Raw genomic sequence first — 13,592 nt, 5'->3', positions numbered from 1 at the left:
ACTCCAATTGTACCCATAAAATGAAATCTAAGCATTTATCCGGAACCGAAGAATCAAAGAATCAAAATCCAACTAGAACCAAACCAAGAATCAAGTGCATGTCTAAATTTCTATAATATAATTTATATATTAATTATATTTAATTTTAAAATAATCAAATAATTTTAAAATATTATTTATAAACCAAATTACCAAAAAAAATTACCAAAATACTTTTTTATCTAAAATATTCAGTTATCCAAACTATCCAAATTTTTATTCGAAAACCCGAAAAATCAAATATTTAATCCAAGCCCCCCCCCCCCCCCCAATTTTTTAAAATTTTAATATGAATAACCAAAAAACTTGAACTAAATGAAAGAGGTCGGTGAGCATCTTCTCCACCGGTTGCCACCCCTTCTCTTTTGCCTTTTTGTTCTTGTATCATAGTATTACTATCGTCAGTAGGCGAATTTTGTCTCTTCGGTTAGCGGAGTATCACTTCGGCTTTGTCCGATCAAATCTTCAGATTACGGATTTGTCTTCATCTTGGTTCGATTTATTTTTATTGTGTGCTTAGTTCGCCTCCTTTTGTTCTTCATGCTTATTCTATTTGTTCTAGAGGATTGATTTTCCTCTTATTAGCATGCTCAATTCTTGATTCAAAATAGGAATCAATCTTCGCATGTGAAAGAAAGTTGAGTTTCCATGATGGTCAAGATAGAGAGTCAGAAGATGCTGGTGAGATTTGAAACAGAAATAGAAGAGTTGGAGCTGTCGTACGGCATGCGTTTCAACAAAGTTCTGTTTCGGTTTTACTAAAGTTTCTTCATTTGAGTCAACACTAATGTTTGGAGTAGAAAGTCTCGATGAATGGATGGCGAATGGAGGAGAATCGGAGTGAACATGCAATTCAAGCGAGTCGGAGATAGTGAATGAGGTTGGTCGGAGAGAGTTTCGGCGACGTTCTCTCTCTGTCTCCAGAAGCGATGAAGTCTAAGAAGCGTACACGTAGTATACACATGTTAGGCATACTTATATCCTTATCTTTTAACTTGGGCTTGTAATAGGCTGAATGTATAATCTTAAATTTGAAATGCTTGTATTGTACCTTTGGGCCTAAGATAATACAAATGGGTTGACAAAAAAAAAATTGGAAGAAAAAATTCTATTAGTCGGTTCATAACTGTTATCCGAACTAAATCGACTGAGAAAAACGAATCGGAATCGAACTGAATTTTCTAAAACCTAAACGTTAAGAAATAGTAAGTGTAAATAGTCAATTTTAACTAGTTTTGAATAAAGATAAAAATATTACACTCAAATGCAGTTTTAAGTTATTTATAACACAGTAAGGCAGTTTCTGCTATAGACACATTTTTTTCTAACTTCATCAAATATCGTTCAGTTTTTTAAGTTAAAACAGAACTGTGTTAGAAGTAGTAGAATCCACCTTCATCTCACTCTCTTATCTTCTTGATCCACTTTCATCTCTCTTTTTTTCTCTGAAATTTTCTCATCTTCTTCATTTAAATTTTTTTGATTTTTAATCTGAGAAATTACCTATAATGAGTCAGATGATACATATAATGACTATACTAATGCATAAACTTTCTTAATTACTGTACTAGATCACATGGGTAATCAAAATACAAAAAAACCAGCATTCCTTTGAGTATTAACGAAACTGCCATTGAATTAATTTAATAATTAATTGTCTAATATTTTCCAAAAAAGCAAAACCCCTTTGTCGACACTTCTCTCCTTCCTTCGTAATCTCAATTCTCCTTTTCCCCACATTGAACCTCCATCTCCGACAACCTCATCTCAGTTGCAGTCGTCTTGCGTTTCGTTACCTCCTCTCTAAGCCGGCGTCGTCCCTGCACACGATGAACCCTAACTCCAAACCCTAACTCCGATTTGGCTTCGTCACATCCGCCTCAAAATTAAAGAAAATTGAATCTGTAAGTGCTAGATATATTCATTTCTTAACATATTTTCTTTGATTCCATGCTAAATTTCAATAACCCTAATTTCTAATTTTATTTCTGACAAATTGAAAACTGGTTCTGTTTTTTTTTTCTTTTCAAAACCCTAATTCTCAGTTTAAAATCGATTTGTCTTTTCTAATTTCTAATTTCACTGTGTATAATCTGGATGAATGATATTTATTAAGTTTGTTCTTGTTTTTTTTTAAAGGAATGGCCTCATCTTCGGGTACCAAAAAGTATCCTCCGCGGCTTTACGAGATTGGTAAAACGCCTATTCAATCTCGGAGCATGAACCACAGTTGTTTTCTGTCCAACCTTCAAGTAATGAAAGAGTCTGTCGGTGAAGACGTTTGGCTTGAGTTAAGAGAATCAGCTGTAGGCGTGATTATCAAGCTGAAGGAGTTGGAGTACACTTGGTCTGCAAAACATGTTCATTATTTTCTGGTGAATCAATTGGCGATTCAGTACAGTCATGAAGTTTGGTCTTTGATAGAAGACCAGCCATTGAGGTTCTCTCTGCATGAGTTTGAAGATATTACAGGGTTAAATTGTGATCCCTTTGACACGCAAGAACAATGGGATGTGGCTCATGAAGACTTTTGGGTGGAGATGAAAGTTTCAATTTCTGAAGGACCCAAGTTGAATGAACTTCAAGCCCTTTTTCCGATCATCAGAAAATTGGCCTAGAGAGAAGCGTGTAATGGTTGGCTTGTTGTGTCTATTATCCATTGGCATATTTGGCATTTCAAGCAATAGTAGAATACCTCTGCATTTGGCGAAAAGGGTGATGGATCCAGCAGCTTTCCAACGCCATCCATGGGGTCGTGTGGCATTTACCAGCCTTGTGGATTCTATTAAAGTGGTGACATACGAAGAAAAGAAGAGTTACACACTACATGGTTGTGTTCATGCATTGCTTATTTGGATATACGAGTCTGTGCCAGGTTTAGGAGAGATATATGGGCATCGGATAGAGGAAGCTGAGGTTCCGCTTCTGTCATGGCATGGTTCTCGTCAGCGTATCAACTTCCCAAACTTCTGTGCACAAGAAAAGAAAAAATATCAGAAGGTATGATTATTTTCTTTGCAATTATTTGTCTTATTTTTTTTTACTTAATTAGTGTTGTACTTTACAATGCAGATTCGTGTAAGGCATATGATTGTAAAGGCAATGGAGGATAGATATCCGAAATGGGGCGAAGATAAACCGCCTGATGATTTGGATAACATGATAGTTGACATCCTTAATGATCAGCTAAACGACAAGTTTTGGGATGTAGTGCCACTTACCAAGTGCCAGAAGAGAAAAACTCAAGTCAGTGCACCTAGTGTTCCTGAAAGAGTGGATACAAGCCCCTCCACAAAACGAAGGAAGGAGAAAGAAACTGCACCAGAAATGGTATGTATCACATGTTATTGAACATTTTCGTTTTGTTAGTATCTAAATTTTTTTGGTTTGTGAGTTTTGAAGGAAGAATCTCATACTGATATGCCCATCAACAACAACATCATACAAAAGTTAGTTGAGGCTGTTGACAACTTGTCTGGAAGAGTAGAAACCATGGATGTTAGTGTAGCTGAAAGGGTTATTAAGACATTGGAAGCTTCTGTACAAGCTCAGGTGGAAGCTAGAATGGCTTTATTTGAGACTGAGATGAAGAACAAGATGGCCATATTAGAGGAAGACATGAATGTTCTTAAAGGGAAGGATGAAGAAAAAGTTACATCCAATGCCGGCAACTCCAAAGCACATGAAGACGACGACGCTTGTAGCAACACGATGGTATGTTTATATTGTCATCTACTGTTTTTTTTTTGTACAAAATACTAACTGATTTTTTATACTTGACAGTCCTGGATGGTTCAGACAAAAAAAGGTTCAGTTGATGGTTTACCAATACAACGTGTCGTAAAAAAGGAGAAGAAGATTAACAAGACGATGCCAGGGAAAAAAGTGAAGATAGAGAAACCCTTTTCTATCCCACAGCTAAATGACGAATCCATTTCTACAGAGGGTTGGGAAAATCATCTAAAATGGCAGAAAAGTGTAAAGTGTAGAGTGGCGTTGGAAGCACTAGCTTCAAGTTTGGAGGAGCCTACACGCAAAAGAAAAACCAAGCTGACAAAGACTCAAGTTTTTCCATACGTAGGGAATTCAACAGTGAAGCGTATCGTATCTGGTAAAACTGTCTCCAAGGAATCTTATGACCCATTAGATAAGGTGGCTCCAGAGAAATTGAAGAAAGTATTGGACTTCATTAAGTCTGATTTGTAAGTTTCCTCTCTTCCATCCTACCTTGTTCTTTCGTAATTGTCTCCCTGGTCTTATTCTTTGTTTTTCTTTTTTGTAGGGAAGATGCTGAGTCTGGTTATGGAGATAGAAGTGCAAGATTTTATTTGACCTTGGTGCTACCAAGAGAAGCTTGGCCAACAAAGAATTATGGCTGGTTGCATGACTCTGTAAGTTTATGTTTGTGATTTGTTTGGCTCAGTGTCCATTATGAATAAATCCATTCTGATCGTGGTCTTTGTAATGTCACAGCACATGGCTGCAGCAATGCATATGTTTCACAGACGCTCCATGCAATCCCAGTCTCCATTTTGTTCTCCTCGAATTGCATTCCTTGACCGCTGGTTTGTGAACTCATGGGTTAATGACTACAAAAAGTTTGGTGAGACAAATGAGTTGCCAGAATATTTTAGCATGGCTTTTACTGGAGAATACCCAGCTGAATTTGTCACGGGTAAGAAGTGGCTTGCAGATGTTGACTCTCTCTTCCTCTGCCACCATGTCAACGGCGACCACTGGGTTGCTCTTCACATCGATCTGCAGAAGGAGCTAATACATGTGTATGATAGCATTCGAACTTGGGTGCCTGATAAGAAGATGCAAGAGGAGTGCATGCCGTTTACGAAAATGCTTCCTGCATTGCTTAACAAGATGGTCGATCCTAAGTTGAGAACAAAGCCTCACAAAAATTTCACCTACCGTAGGTACAAGAAGATTCCCCAAAATGACGACCCATGAGATTGCGGCCTGTACACTCTGAAATACATTGAATGTTTAGCTCTGGGGTATAATTTTGTAGGCTTAAGTGATCAGATCATACCAGCAATGCGATTGAAGATGGCTGCAGAGATTTATGATGAGGTGGCTATGGAGGATTAGGAAGTATAACTTGTACTCTGCTTTTTTTTTGTTGCTTTTTTCTCGGATGTATAACTGTAGGTTTTTGCTTATTTTTGGATGGTATTTTCTTGTTCTCGGATGTGTAATTTGGATGTTTAACGTTGATGGTTACTTTGTTTAATTATGGCTCGTCTCTTTCACATTTTCAGCTCACTACAAATTCTGGAAAAAGACAAACTAAATGAATCATAATGTAATGAACAAAGTCCACTAAATAAACTACGTAATGTTGCACCAAATTCAATGAAATATAATGACCAAAGTCTTCTAAACAAAATAATCGTAATATTGCACCACACAAAATGCAATATAATGACAAAAGTCTCAAACTAAATCGAAAACTTATCACTTAAGAGGACATGTTGTAAAATTATGACCACTCTGGTTACAAATTCGACATGTGTGTTCCTTCCGTGGCCGCTTTTTACTTGCAACTTTCTCCAAAATGGATTTATGTCTTGATTTTTTTGGCCTTCCCGGTGGTTAGCGGACCTCAGGTGGTAAACATATCCTCTTGGCAAGCGCTTCTGGAATTGGAAGGACGTCATCTTTGGGCATAACAGCTGTGTTGTACGCATTGTACAGGTATTGCTTCCGATAGTAATGATGACAAAGTGATATACATGACATCTTTCTAGCTTCCGCAGCAGCTATAGCATGAGCACATGGTAGCTTCTCCAAATCAAATCTACGGCAAGAACATTTCTTCTCGGTCAGGTTTACAACATGTAAAGACGAGACTCCTGTAACTTGTGACTGATGAATGTCTATTGCTTGAACCTTTAGTAGATTAGCAATAGGTATCCGGCCCTGCAAATGTTAAATCTTAGTATACTAGCAAATAGTCTAACAAAAAATATAACCTGATTCAAAATATATTACCTCCAACACCTTCTCTACACCTCGAGTAAGAGAGGTTTTCATCAACTCAGCGTCATGTTTTCTTGTTGCAAACCAGCGTGTCATCATTAATCGGATCGACTCTAGAAGGTGAACAACTGGCAAGCTTCTAGCACCGGACAAAGCTCTGTTTATGGATTCAGCTATGTTACTTGTAAGGAGGTTATATCTGTCACCTTTAAAATGAGCTCGTGCCCACTTACGTACATCAGCACGTTCCAGATATGCATGCAAATCTGGATTTAGCTCTTTGATTGTCTCGAAGGTTGCTTGAAAATCAGTTAACCTAAAAGAGTTTGCAGCTTTTTTGACCAATCCAAACAAATCACGCCCTCTGTATCGTAACAAGATGTTTTTATATAAGTGGTACGTGCAAATTCCCCTGCTTGCCAATGGATAGACCACTGCAATAGCTTTCCCTATTGACTGGTGTCTGTCAGAGATTAATGCCAATCCTTCATCATCGGGGATCACACGGCTGAGTTGGCGGAAAAACCATGTCCATGATTCATCATTCTCTGTGTCAACCACAGCAAACGCAATTGGAAAGATTTGAAAATTACCATCCTGGGAGGTTGCAATCAGAAGCGTTCCTTTGTATTTCCCTTGCAAAAATGTTCCATCAACCACGACAACCTTCCTCATATATGGAAATCCAGCAATGCTAGCGCCGAATGCAAGGAATAAGTATTTAAATCTGTTGTTTGTATCAACTTCCAGTCGAGTTAAAGTCCCTGGATTTGACATTTTAATCATGTGCAGGTAAGTAGGTAATTCCTCATATCCACTCTCTGCTGAACCCATTACGAGATCTCTAGCAACTATAAGTGTACGATGAGATTTCCAGTAATCCATCTGCAATAAACAATAAACAGTAACCCATTTAAAAGGAAGTAAAGGCTGGAGAAGAGACTATATTTGAAGCACATGTTTATTCAACCTTGATTCCGAAGCTCATGTTCATAGCACTAGAAACATGACGTGGCAAAATTGATGGATCAACCCCACCAATATAGTCTTTGTACAAGAGTCCAAGAATCTCGGGAGTAGCTTGTCGGGAACGGGATGAGCGTTCTGTTATGGAACAGGTATGTTCATCTACATATACTCGGACTGTAAACTTGAAAGAGTTACCTACTGGTGTAGCTCTTAGCTTCCATGTACATCCTTCTAGCCAACATTTTACAAAGAGCAGTGTCCGCGTTGATGCAATGACATCAAAATCAAACTTGTGGACAACTGAACATATCTTCAGACGTGTCTCCAGTGCATCTTTTGAATCGTAACTCTGCCCCACGTCAAATTTGAATAAGCGCAAATCGGACATACTCATTGGAGAGTCTCTTTCTTCTGTCTTTCTTGCATAAATCAGCTTTGTAGACGATCCATGAACCTCTTCTACGTGGTTTGGTTGAAGCCCGTATGTAGTAAAGTTTTCATCATCAGATGTTGCTCCATCAGAATCATCGCAGTAATCGAATCGATCACCCTCTTCGTCTGTATCTTCTTCGTCTTCACACAACGAGTCATCTCCATGTATGGGTTGTTTCTGATCTTCACCAGCTCCTTCTCCAACAATTTTTTTCAATTTAAACTCCACACATAGCCGAATGTTCTCGACTTTGCAAACACCCAAGAATGCATGAAACTGCCTATTGTTTCCTATTTTCACAGGTGGTGTATTGATGCTTTGATTGTGTAGATTCTGCTTCGGAAAAAGGTACCTCAGTTCCAAGCCATTTTCTGCAAAATCAACTCCATAATCCTCAAATATGATTTTCACAAAGTCCTCAAATCGAGTGTCCTCATTCGCAGGAACTATTATGCTACCTCGATCATTGTCAACTTCAAATAACCACTTAGTTTTCTCAACTTTCCACTTCCCCGAGACGAGAATCATGTGTTCCATTATTCTCCTATCAATATGAATTAAAAGATACCGTTGTAGATCCCCATGAAAGTGGATCCAAAATTTATGAATCAGAGGTAACAAGAAGAAGAAGACGACAGAGAACGTATAACCTAATTGGAAACGTGGTGTAATCTGATTCATAACTTAAACCAACTTTTAAAATTGTTTTAACCGAAGGTTTAAATTAATTTAAACCGAGAACAAATTGATTCCAACCAAAATTAAAAATTTATTTAAACCCAAAATAATCTAAACTGAACCAAGTTATACCAAACCGAAATCTTAGTGAATTTAACCAGAAATTCGAGTGGATAAGTCTGCTACAATAAGTGTGTCTTAAGATGGTAATTAAAATTTGATTTAAAAGTCTGCCGTCAAAGATGGCAATTTTTAAAATCTGCCACCAAATGAATATAAAAGTCGACCAGAAATTTAAATCGGATAAACATATCTTTCATAAAAATTTATGTCTATTACTCTTAAAAAGTCGGCTGAAGGTAATTTTAAATCGGTTTAAAAAATCTAACTGATACGATATAAAACTGCCAATTTTAAAAAATCTGTCTCTTCATTCGATAGACTAAAACATATAAATCTATTGACGGCATTAAATCGGACAAATAAATCAGCCATCTTTAAAAAATCTGTTGTAACTTAAAAGTCTGCTACCAAATACACGGCAGATATAACTTTAACAGCAGGTTTAATGAACAGATTTATGTTACAATAGATTTGTTTTTCTGTCAAATAAATCTGCCGACGATTTTTTTTTCAAAATTTAAATGGCAATTTTGTAATATACCTTTCTGCTCACAACTGTAAAAAAGGGCATTTTTGACCATAAAAATATTTTAGTAATTTTGAACTTTTAAGATTTATTCTAGTAATAACTCAAGTAATTTGACTCGTTTTAGTAAACTTCCCTTTTAATCTTTTTTTCAAAAGATTATCTTTGCAAAAACCAGATTGAACCACGAATTCAGCTCATAGTGACTGATTTAGTACTGTCACAGACCATAGATATCGTGATTGAAGTTTAAATTTTATCCACCGCGATTCACATGTACGACAAGCTCCACTACCATCTCATTTCTTCTACACATATCTTCTCTTCTGCAGTATCTCAAATCCGATGGGAAACCTCAACGTCGTGCCCTCTGCCTCTCTTCCACGGTGTCCCAAGAGGTCTTCGTAGTGTTCTCAGCCTCTCTTCGTGCCTCCGGTGGACTGTAAAGGGAAGCCACCGCTGCATCTGAGATTAGATCGCAAATGTTGAACCTTGAAATTAAGTTTCCTTAATTTTTATATGTGATCCTTGTAATTTTAATTATTTCTACTACTGCCCTAAAACTTCCAGATTTGCAAATTAATCTTCTTCAGTTAACCTAAAACTTCTAACTTTGCATTTTAGACCATATCGAATGAAATGAAGAGATAAATGTACCAAAAACCTCTAAATATTTTTTTTTAGCAATTATGCTCAAAATCATTAAAATTATTAAATATCATAATTTGAGAAATGTACAAATGAATCCGAGTACATGTATCATTTCTTATAATATTGTACACATGGACAATAGAATATATGTGTACATGTTGACGATATTTGACACACTAAGTACTTTTCAGGTATCATTCAAAATGTGATTTTGGGTTTTTAACTAGACAATGTGATTTGTGGTTTTAGTGGAAAGACATGATATCTAATTGTGATCTAACCAGACAATTTTATTTTAACTGTGATTTTGAATGTAATTGTGGTGTAGTTTGTTTATATCTAAAGAACATATGTAGCATACACAAGTACACTTTGAAGTTGATATACATATGTACACTATGAAATAGATGTACGTGTACAATATGAGCATTTAGATGTTACTATAGCATCTTAATTAGTTAATTTAGATTATTTAAGTAGCATTTAATTGTTAATATTGTATTTGCATACATATTGCATAACCAAGGTTTGGGATGCATACATGTGTAAATTTGTACATGTTTATATGTGTATTTGTGTACATATATACATGTGTACATGTTTATATGTGTATGTGCACATATTTAGTTGTGTACATTGTATATCATTAAAGCAATGTACCATACAATCATGTACACATATGTTCTATTGTCCACGTATACAATATTATATGCAATGATACATGTATACCGATTCATTTTGTACATTACTTAAATTATGATATTTAATAATTTATGTACATATATGTTATATTTAAAATTCATATTTACATATTGTAAGGATTAAATTGAACAATTAAAAAAATTTAGACAATTAAAAGGGATGTATCTAGAAATTTTATAGTTTGGGCCAAATTTATAATAACCTAATAAATAAAGGACCAAATGTGAAAATGTGAGAAAAACTCTATTGTTGTCCGAGTTTCACCGTGCGACACCGCAATGGATTCCGACCATCACACCCACCACGACATACGGTGTCACAGCGCGAGGCGGATGAGTTGCAGAGCACAACGTGGAGGAGGAAGCTTGGTCGTGTTGATTCATGGCGAAGGAGAAGACGAACAGCAATCGAACTATTGGAGTTACGGATGAAGACCTGGAAGTACGACAAAGAGAAACTGTGAAAGAAGAGAAGATGAAATTGTGTTTTTATTTTATGAAATAAAAAACAAGATCTAAAAGAAAAAAAGAGAAGAGACAGAAGATGAAAAATTAGTGGGTCTTACAAATTATGTTCTCGTTATACTTTAGTTAGTAATGAATTTCTTAGGAGTAGAAACTCTCTTATTGTATTATAAAAGACTTAAGACTAACTTTGAATTAAATAACTTTATAAAGATCTCATCTGTTTTGAATTGTTCAATGGACACTCCCATTATGATTTATGTTGGGCACCATAGCAACTTTATTGAACTATTATTTGGACGTTAAAGTGGATCAGTAATTTTGCATCGTACCAGTTATTTATTATTTTTATAAATATTTACATACAGAACAAAAAAAAAAAAAAGAGAACAGTGGCTTTGGACTTCTCGTGATTTGCCTATAGTATGTAGAGTTGAATTCTCGATTACCGACCTTAATATATGATAGAAACTTCCAAAAAACCATTTGTATTAAGAGTATACACGTTTTGGTCGAATATTTCTGCTGAGATTTGGGCTTTTGATGGTGGTGGATAAACACTTTTTTATCGAGTTTTAGAAAACATCCAAAACTAGTCAAATCGTTTCTTTTCTATTGAACTGGTCACTTCTCCTTTATCTCGAATTGTCAATCCGAATAAACAATTAATTGTTGATTAATAAGCAAATGAAAACAGAAGAGATAGTGAAAGTAATAATTTTGTAATGGTACTGACACAATAAAGGAAGAACAAGCTATCTGACAAAACAAAGCAAAAATTCTGCTCAAGAACTCTTATTCTTAATTCCATACGTAGCTTCTTGATTCGCATGCAAGTTTATTTGACATTTTTGTTGTATCACAAAGTGCATAATTAGCTTGTAAAATACGGCTACCTTATTTAAATATACACAGTTGCTAAAACCATATCAACTTTGTTATATGTTTTATTATTTCGATCCCTTTTTTTCTTACATATTATAAAGCTTCGTCAAGTGATCTTCTTATCATAATATTAATATATTGTATATATACGAAGCATATAATCAAATCAATTAGTCATTTAAAACATCTATAATCACGTATCTAACCTACATTTTAAGAAATATTTGTCTCTCCAAATATTTTAATGCTAAGAGTGTGATTGTTTTCAGCAATGAACTTGGGGAGTACTTTTTACCAAAAAAAAAAAAAAAAAAAAAAAACTTGGGGAGTACTTAAAGGCCATGTATGGCCAGATTGCACGTAAAGTTTGATATTTATGCACACGTGTAGAATCAACATGCTACAAAGCCCAAAACAAAGACTCGTTAATTACTAAATATCAACAGAAACTAAAAAAATGCTGATCTTAAAAAAGGCTGATATTTATCAGTTACAAAGACAACGAACGAGTTTACAAACAATCTCAAGGTTGGATAATTCTAATTAACTTAAAGAACAAATTAACTTATTAATGTAAAGTTTGATGGGTTAATGAAAAAAAGAAAACATATCAAGCTTACGATTTATGTTTCCATACTACTATTAGATTAAGAAGTATCTTAGTCCTAAATAAAGAGTTTTCATCGAGAGTTGTTACATAAGAGAAACACTGAAAAGTTTTGTTTTGTGTGAGTTTCTAAATCTAATAAGAAATGTTAGTTCTTATAATCGATTGTGTTCTTGCAACTTCATTGATATCAGATCTCCAAGTTTTGAAAATCGTGTACAAGAAGAATTGTAATTCGATCAAAACATGGAAGATCAAAACATGGGAGACGATAACAATTCTCAAGCACGTGATAAAGGTTTTGAGATGAAGAAGGACATACAATGTCCTATGCTATCATCGACCAACTATACCGTATGGTCGATGCGAGTGAAAGTTATGATTTGTTTATACGATGTTTGGGATACGACTGATCCAGGGAGTGATGACGCAAAGAAAAACGATATGGTGATTTCTTTTATCTTTCAATCAGTCCCGGAAACGCATTACTTCAGATAGGAGAAACATGATACATTGAAAAAGATTTGGGAAGCTATCAAATCCCGTAACCTAATTGTTGATCGCGTGAGATAAGCGAAGTTACAAACCTTGATGTATGAGTTCGAAAAACTGGAGATGACAGACACATACACAGTGGATGACTACGCATGAAAACTTTCAGGCTTAGCATCGAGAGTAGCCACGTTAGGAGGATAATAGAAGAATCGAAGATGATAAAGAAGTTTCTAAAGGGACTTCCAAGAACAAAGTTCATTCACATCGTAGCTTCCTTAGAACAAGTTCTGGATCTAAATTCAACGGGATTCGAAGACATTGTTGGAAGATTAAAGGCTTTCGAAGAACGCATAAAAGAAAAAATCCAAGATGAAGATTAATCGAAGCTAATGTTTGTAAAGAATGATACGCAAGGTCGTGGAAGCCATAACAACTCGCGAGGAGGAGGCAGAGGTTATGGTGGAAGAGGAAGAGGACGAGGAAGGTCTAATGGCTCTGATGGCATAACAAATGAGGAGAAGCTTCAGACAAGCCAAGAAGGACTACTCTAAGGTTAAATGTCGGAGATGCGAAAAGATGGGGCACTTTGTATCGCATTGTCCAACACGACCGAGAGAAGAAACAAATCTAACGTAGACACAAGAGGCAGATGCATTATATATGCACGAAGTTGTGTTCCTCAATGAAGAAAGAGTGTTTCCTAAAATATTTGACGAGTGTGATGGAAATACGAGTATATGGTATCTTGACAATGGTGCACGTAACCATATGACATGCAAGAGAAAGTTCTTCTCAAAACTAGACGAAAATGTCATAGGCAAAGTTAAATTCGGTGATGGATCAAACATCGAGATTGTTGGGAAAGGTTCAATCACGTTCATCGAAAAAACAGGAGAGAGAAGAGACCTCAAAGATATCTACTAAATCTCAAGTCTTAAACACAATATCATAGGTCTTGGACAAGCAACCAAGATGGATTGTGAGGTTAATATGAGAGAAGACTTACTGATGCTGAAAGATCCCCGTGGA

The 13,592-nt window shown here is 35.7% G+C and overlaps 3 protein-coding genes across 3 annotated transcripts; 2 read left to right on the top strand and 1 right to left on the bottom strand.

Moving 5' to 3' along the window:
• Positions 1 to 2,180: 2,180 nt before the first annotated feature.
• On the top strand, positions 2,181 to 3,390 carry LOC125576116. Its single transcript, XM_048735487.1, has 3 exons — positions 2,181 to 2,573; positions 2,626 to 3,039; positions 3,112 to 3,390. The coding sequence occupies exons 1-3, from the start codon at positions 2,181 to 2,183 to the stop codon at positions 3,388 to 3,390; spliced, it is 1,086 nt and encodes a 361-aa protein (XP_048591444.1).
• A 64-nt stretch (positions 3,391 to 3,454) lies between these two features.
• Positions 3,455 to 6,113, top strand: LOC125576464. Its single transcript, XM_048736597.1, has 4 exons — positions 3,455 to 3,753; positions 3,823 to 4,241; positions 4,322 to 4,430; positions 4,513 to 6,113. The coding sequence occupies exons 1-4, from the start codon at positions 3,460 to 3,462 to the stop codon at positions 4,996 to 4,998; spliced, it is 1,308 nt and encodes a 435-aa protein (XP_048592554.1). The 5' UTR covers positions 3,455 to 3,459; the 3' UTR covers positions 4,999 to 6,113.
• On the bottom strand, positions 5,644 to 7,969 carry LOC111199339. The gene is made up of 3 exons (XM_022689331.2): positions 7,001 to 7,969; positions 6,043 to 6,915; positions 5,644 to 5,970 (listed from the first exon to the last, which is right to left on the bottom strand). The coding sequence occupies exons 1-3, from the start codon at positions 7,967 to 7,969 to the stop codon at positions 5,644 to 5,646; spliced, it is 2,169 nt and encodes a 722-aa protein (XP_022545052.2).
• Positions 7,970 to 13,592: the final 5,623 nt, after the last annotated feature.

This window comes from Brassica napus, chromosome A7 (genome assembly GCF_020379485.1).
Source record: "Brassica napus cultivar Da-Ae chromosome A7, Da-Ae, whole genome shotgun sequence".
NCBI lineage: Eukaryota > Viridiplantae > Streptophyta > Magnoliopsida > Brassicales > Brassicaceae > Brassica > Brassica napus.
Note: the sequence above shows the minus strand (reverse complement) of the source record. Positions and strands in the feature narration are given on the sequence as shown.

Coding starts and splice junctions, on each gene's coding strand:
- LOC125576116 (XM_048735487.1), top strand. CDS start 2,181: ATGGCCTCATCTTCGGGTACCAAAAAGTATCCTCCGCGGCTTTACGAG. Junction 2,574..2,625: donor TGGCTCATGAAGACTTTTGG/GTGGAGATGAAA, acceptor ATGAACTTCAAG/CCCTTTTTCCGATCATCAGA. Junction 3,040..3,111: donor AAAAGAAAAAATATCAGAAG/GTATGATTATTT, acceptor TTTACAATGCAG/ATTCGTGTAAGGCATATGAT.
- LOC125576464 (XM_048736597.1), top strand. CDS start 3,460: ATGCCCATCAACAACAACATCATACAAAAGTTAGTTGAGGCTGTTGAC. Junction 3,754..3,822: donor ACGCTTGTAGCAACACGATG/GTATGTTTATAT, acceptor TATACTTGACAG/TCCTGGATGGTTCAGACAAA. Junction 4,431..4,512: donor ATGGCTGGTTGCATGACTCT/GTAAGTTTATGT, acceptor GTAATGTCACAG/CACATGGCTGCAGCAATGCA.
- LOC111199339 (XM_022689331.2), bottom strand. CDS start 7,969: ATGGAACACATGATTCTCGTCTCGGGGAAGTGGAAAGTTGAGAAAACT. Junction 6,916..7,000: donor ACATGAGCTTCGGAATCAAG/GTTGAATAAACA, acceptor TGTTTATTGCAG/ATGGATTACTGGAAATCTCA. Junction 5,971..6,042: donor GTGTAGAGAAGGTGTTGGAG/GTAATATATTTT, acceptor TAACATTTGCAG/GGCCGGATACCTATTGCTAA.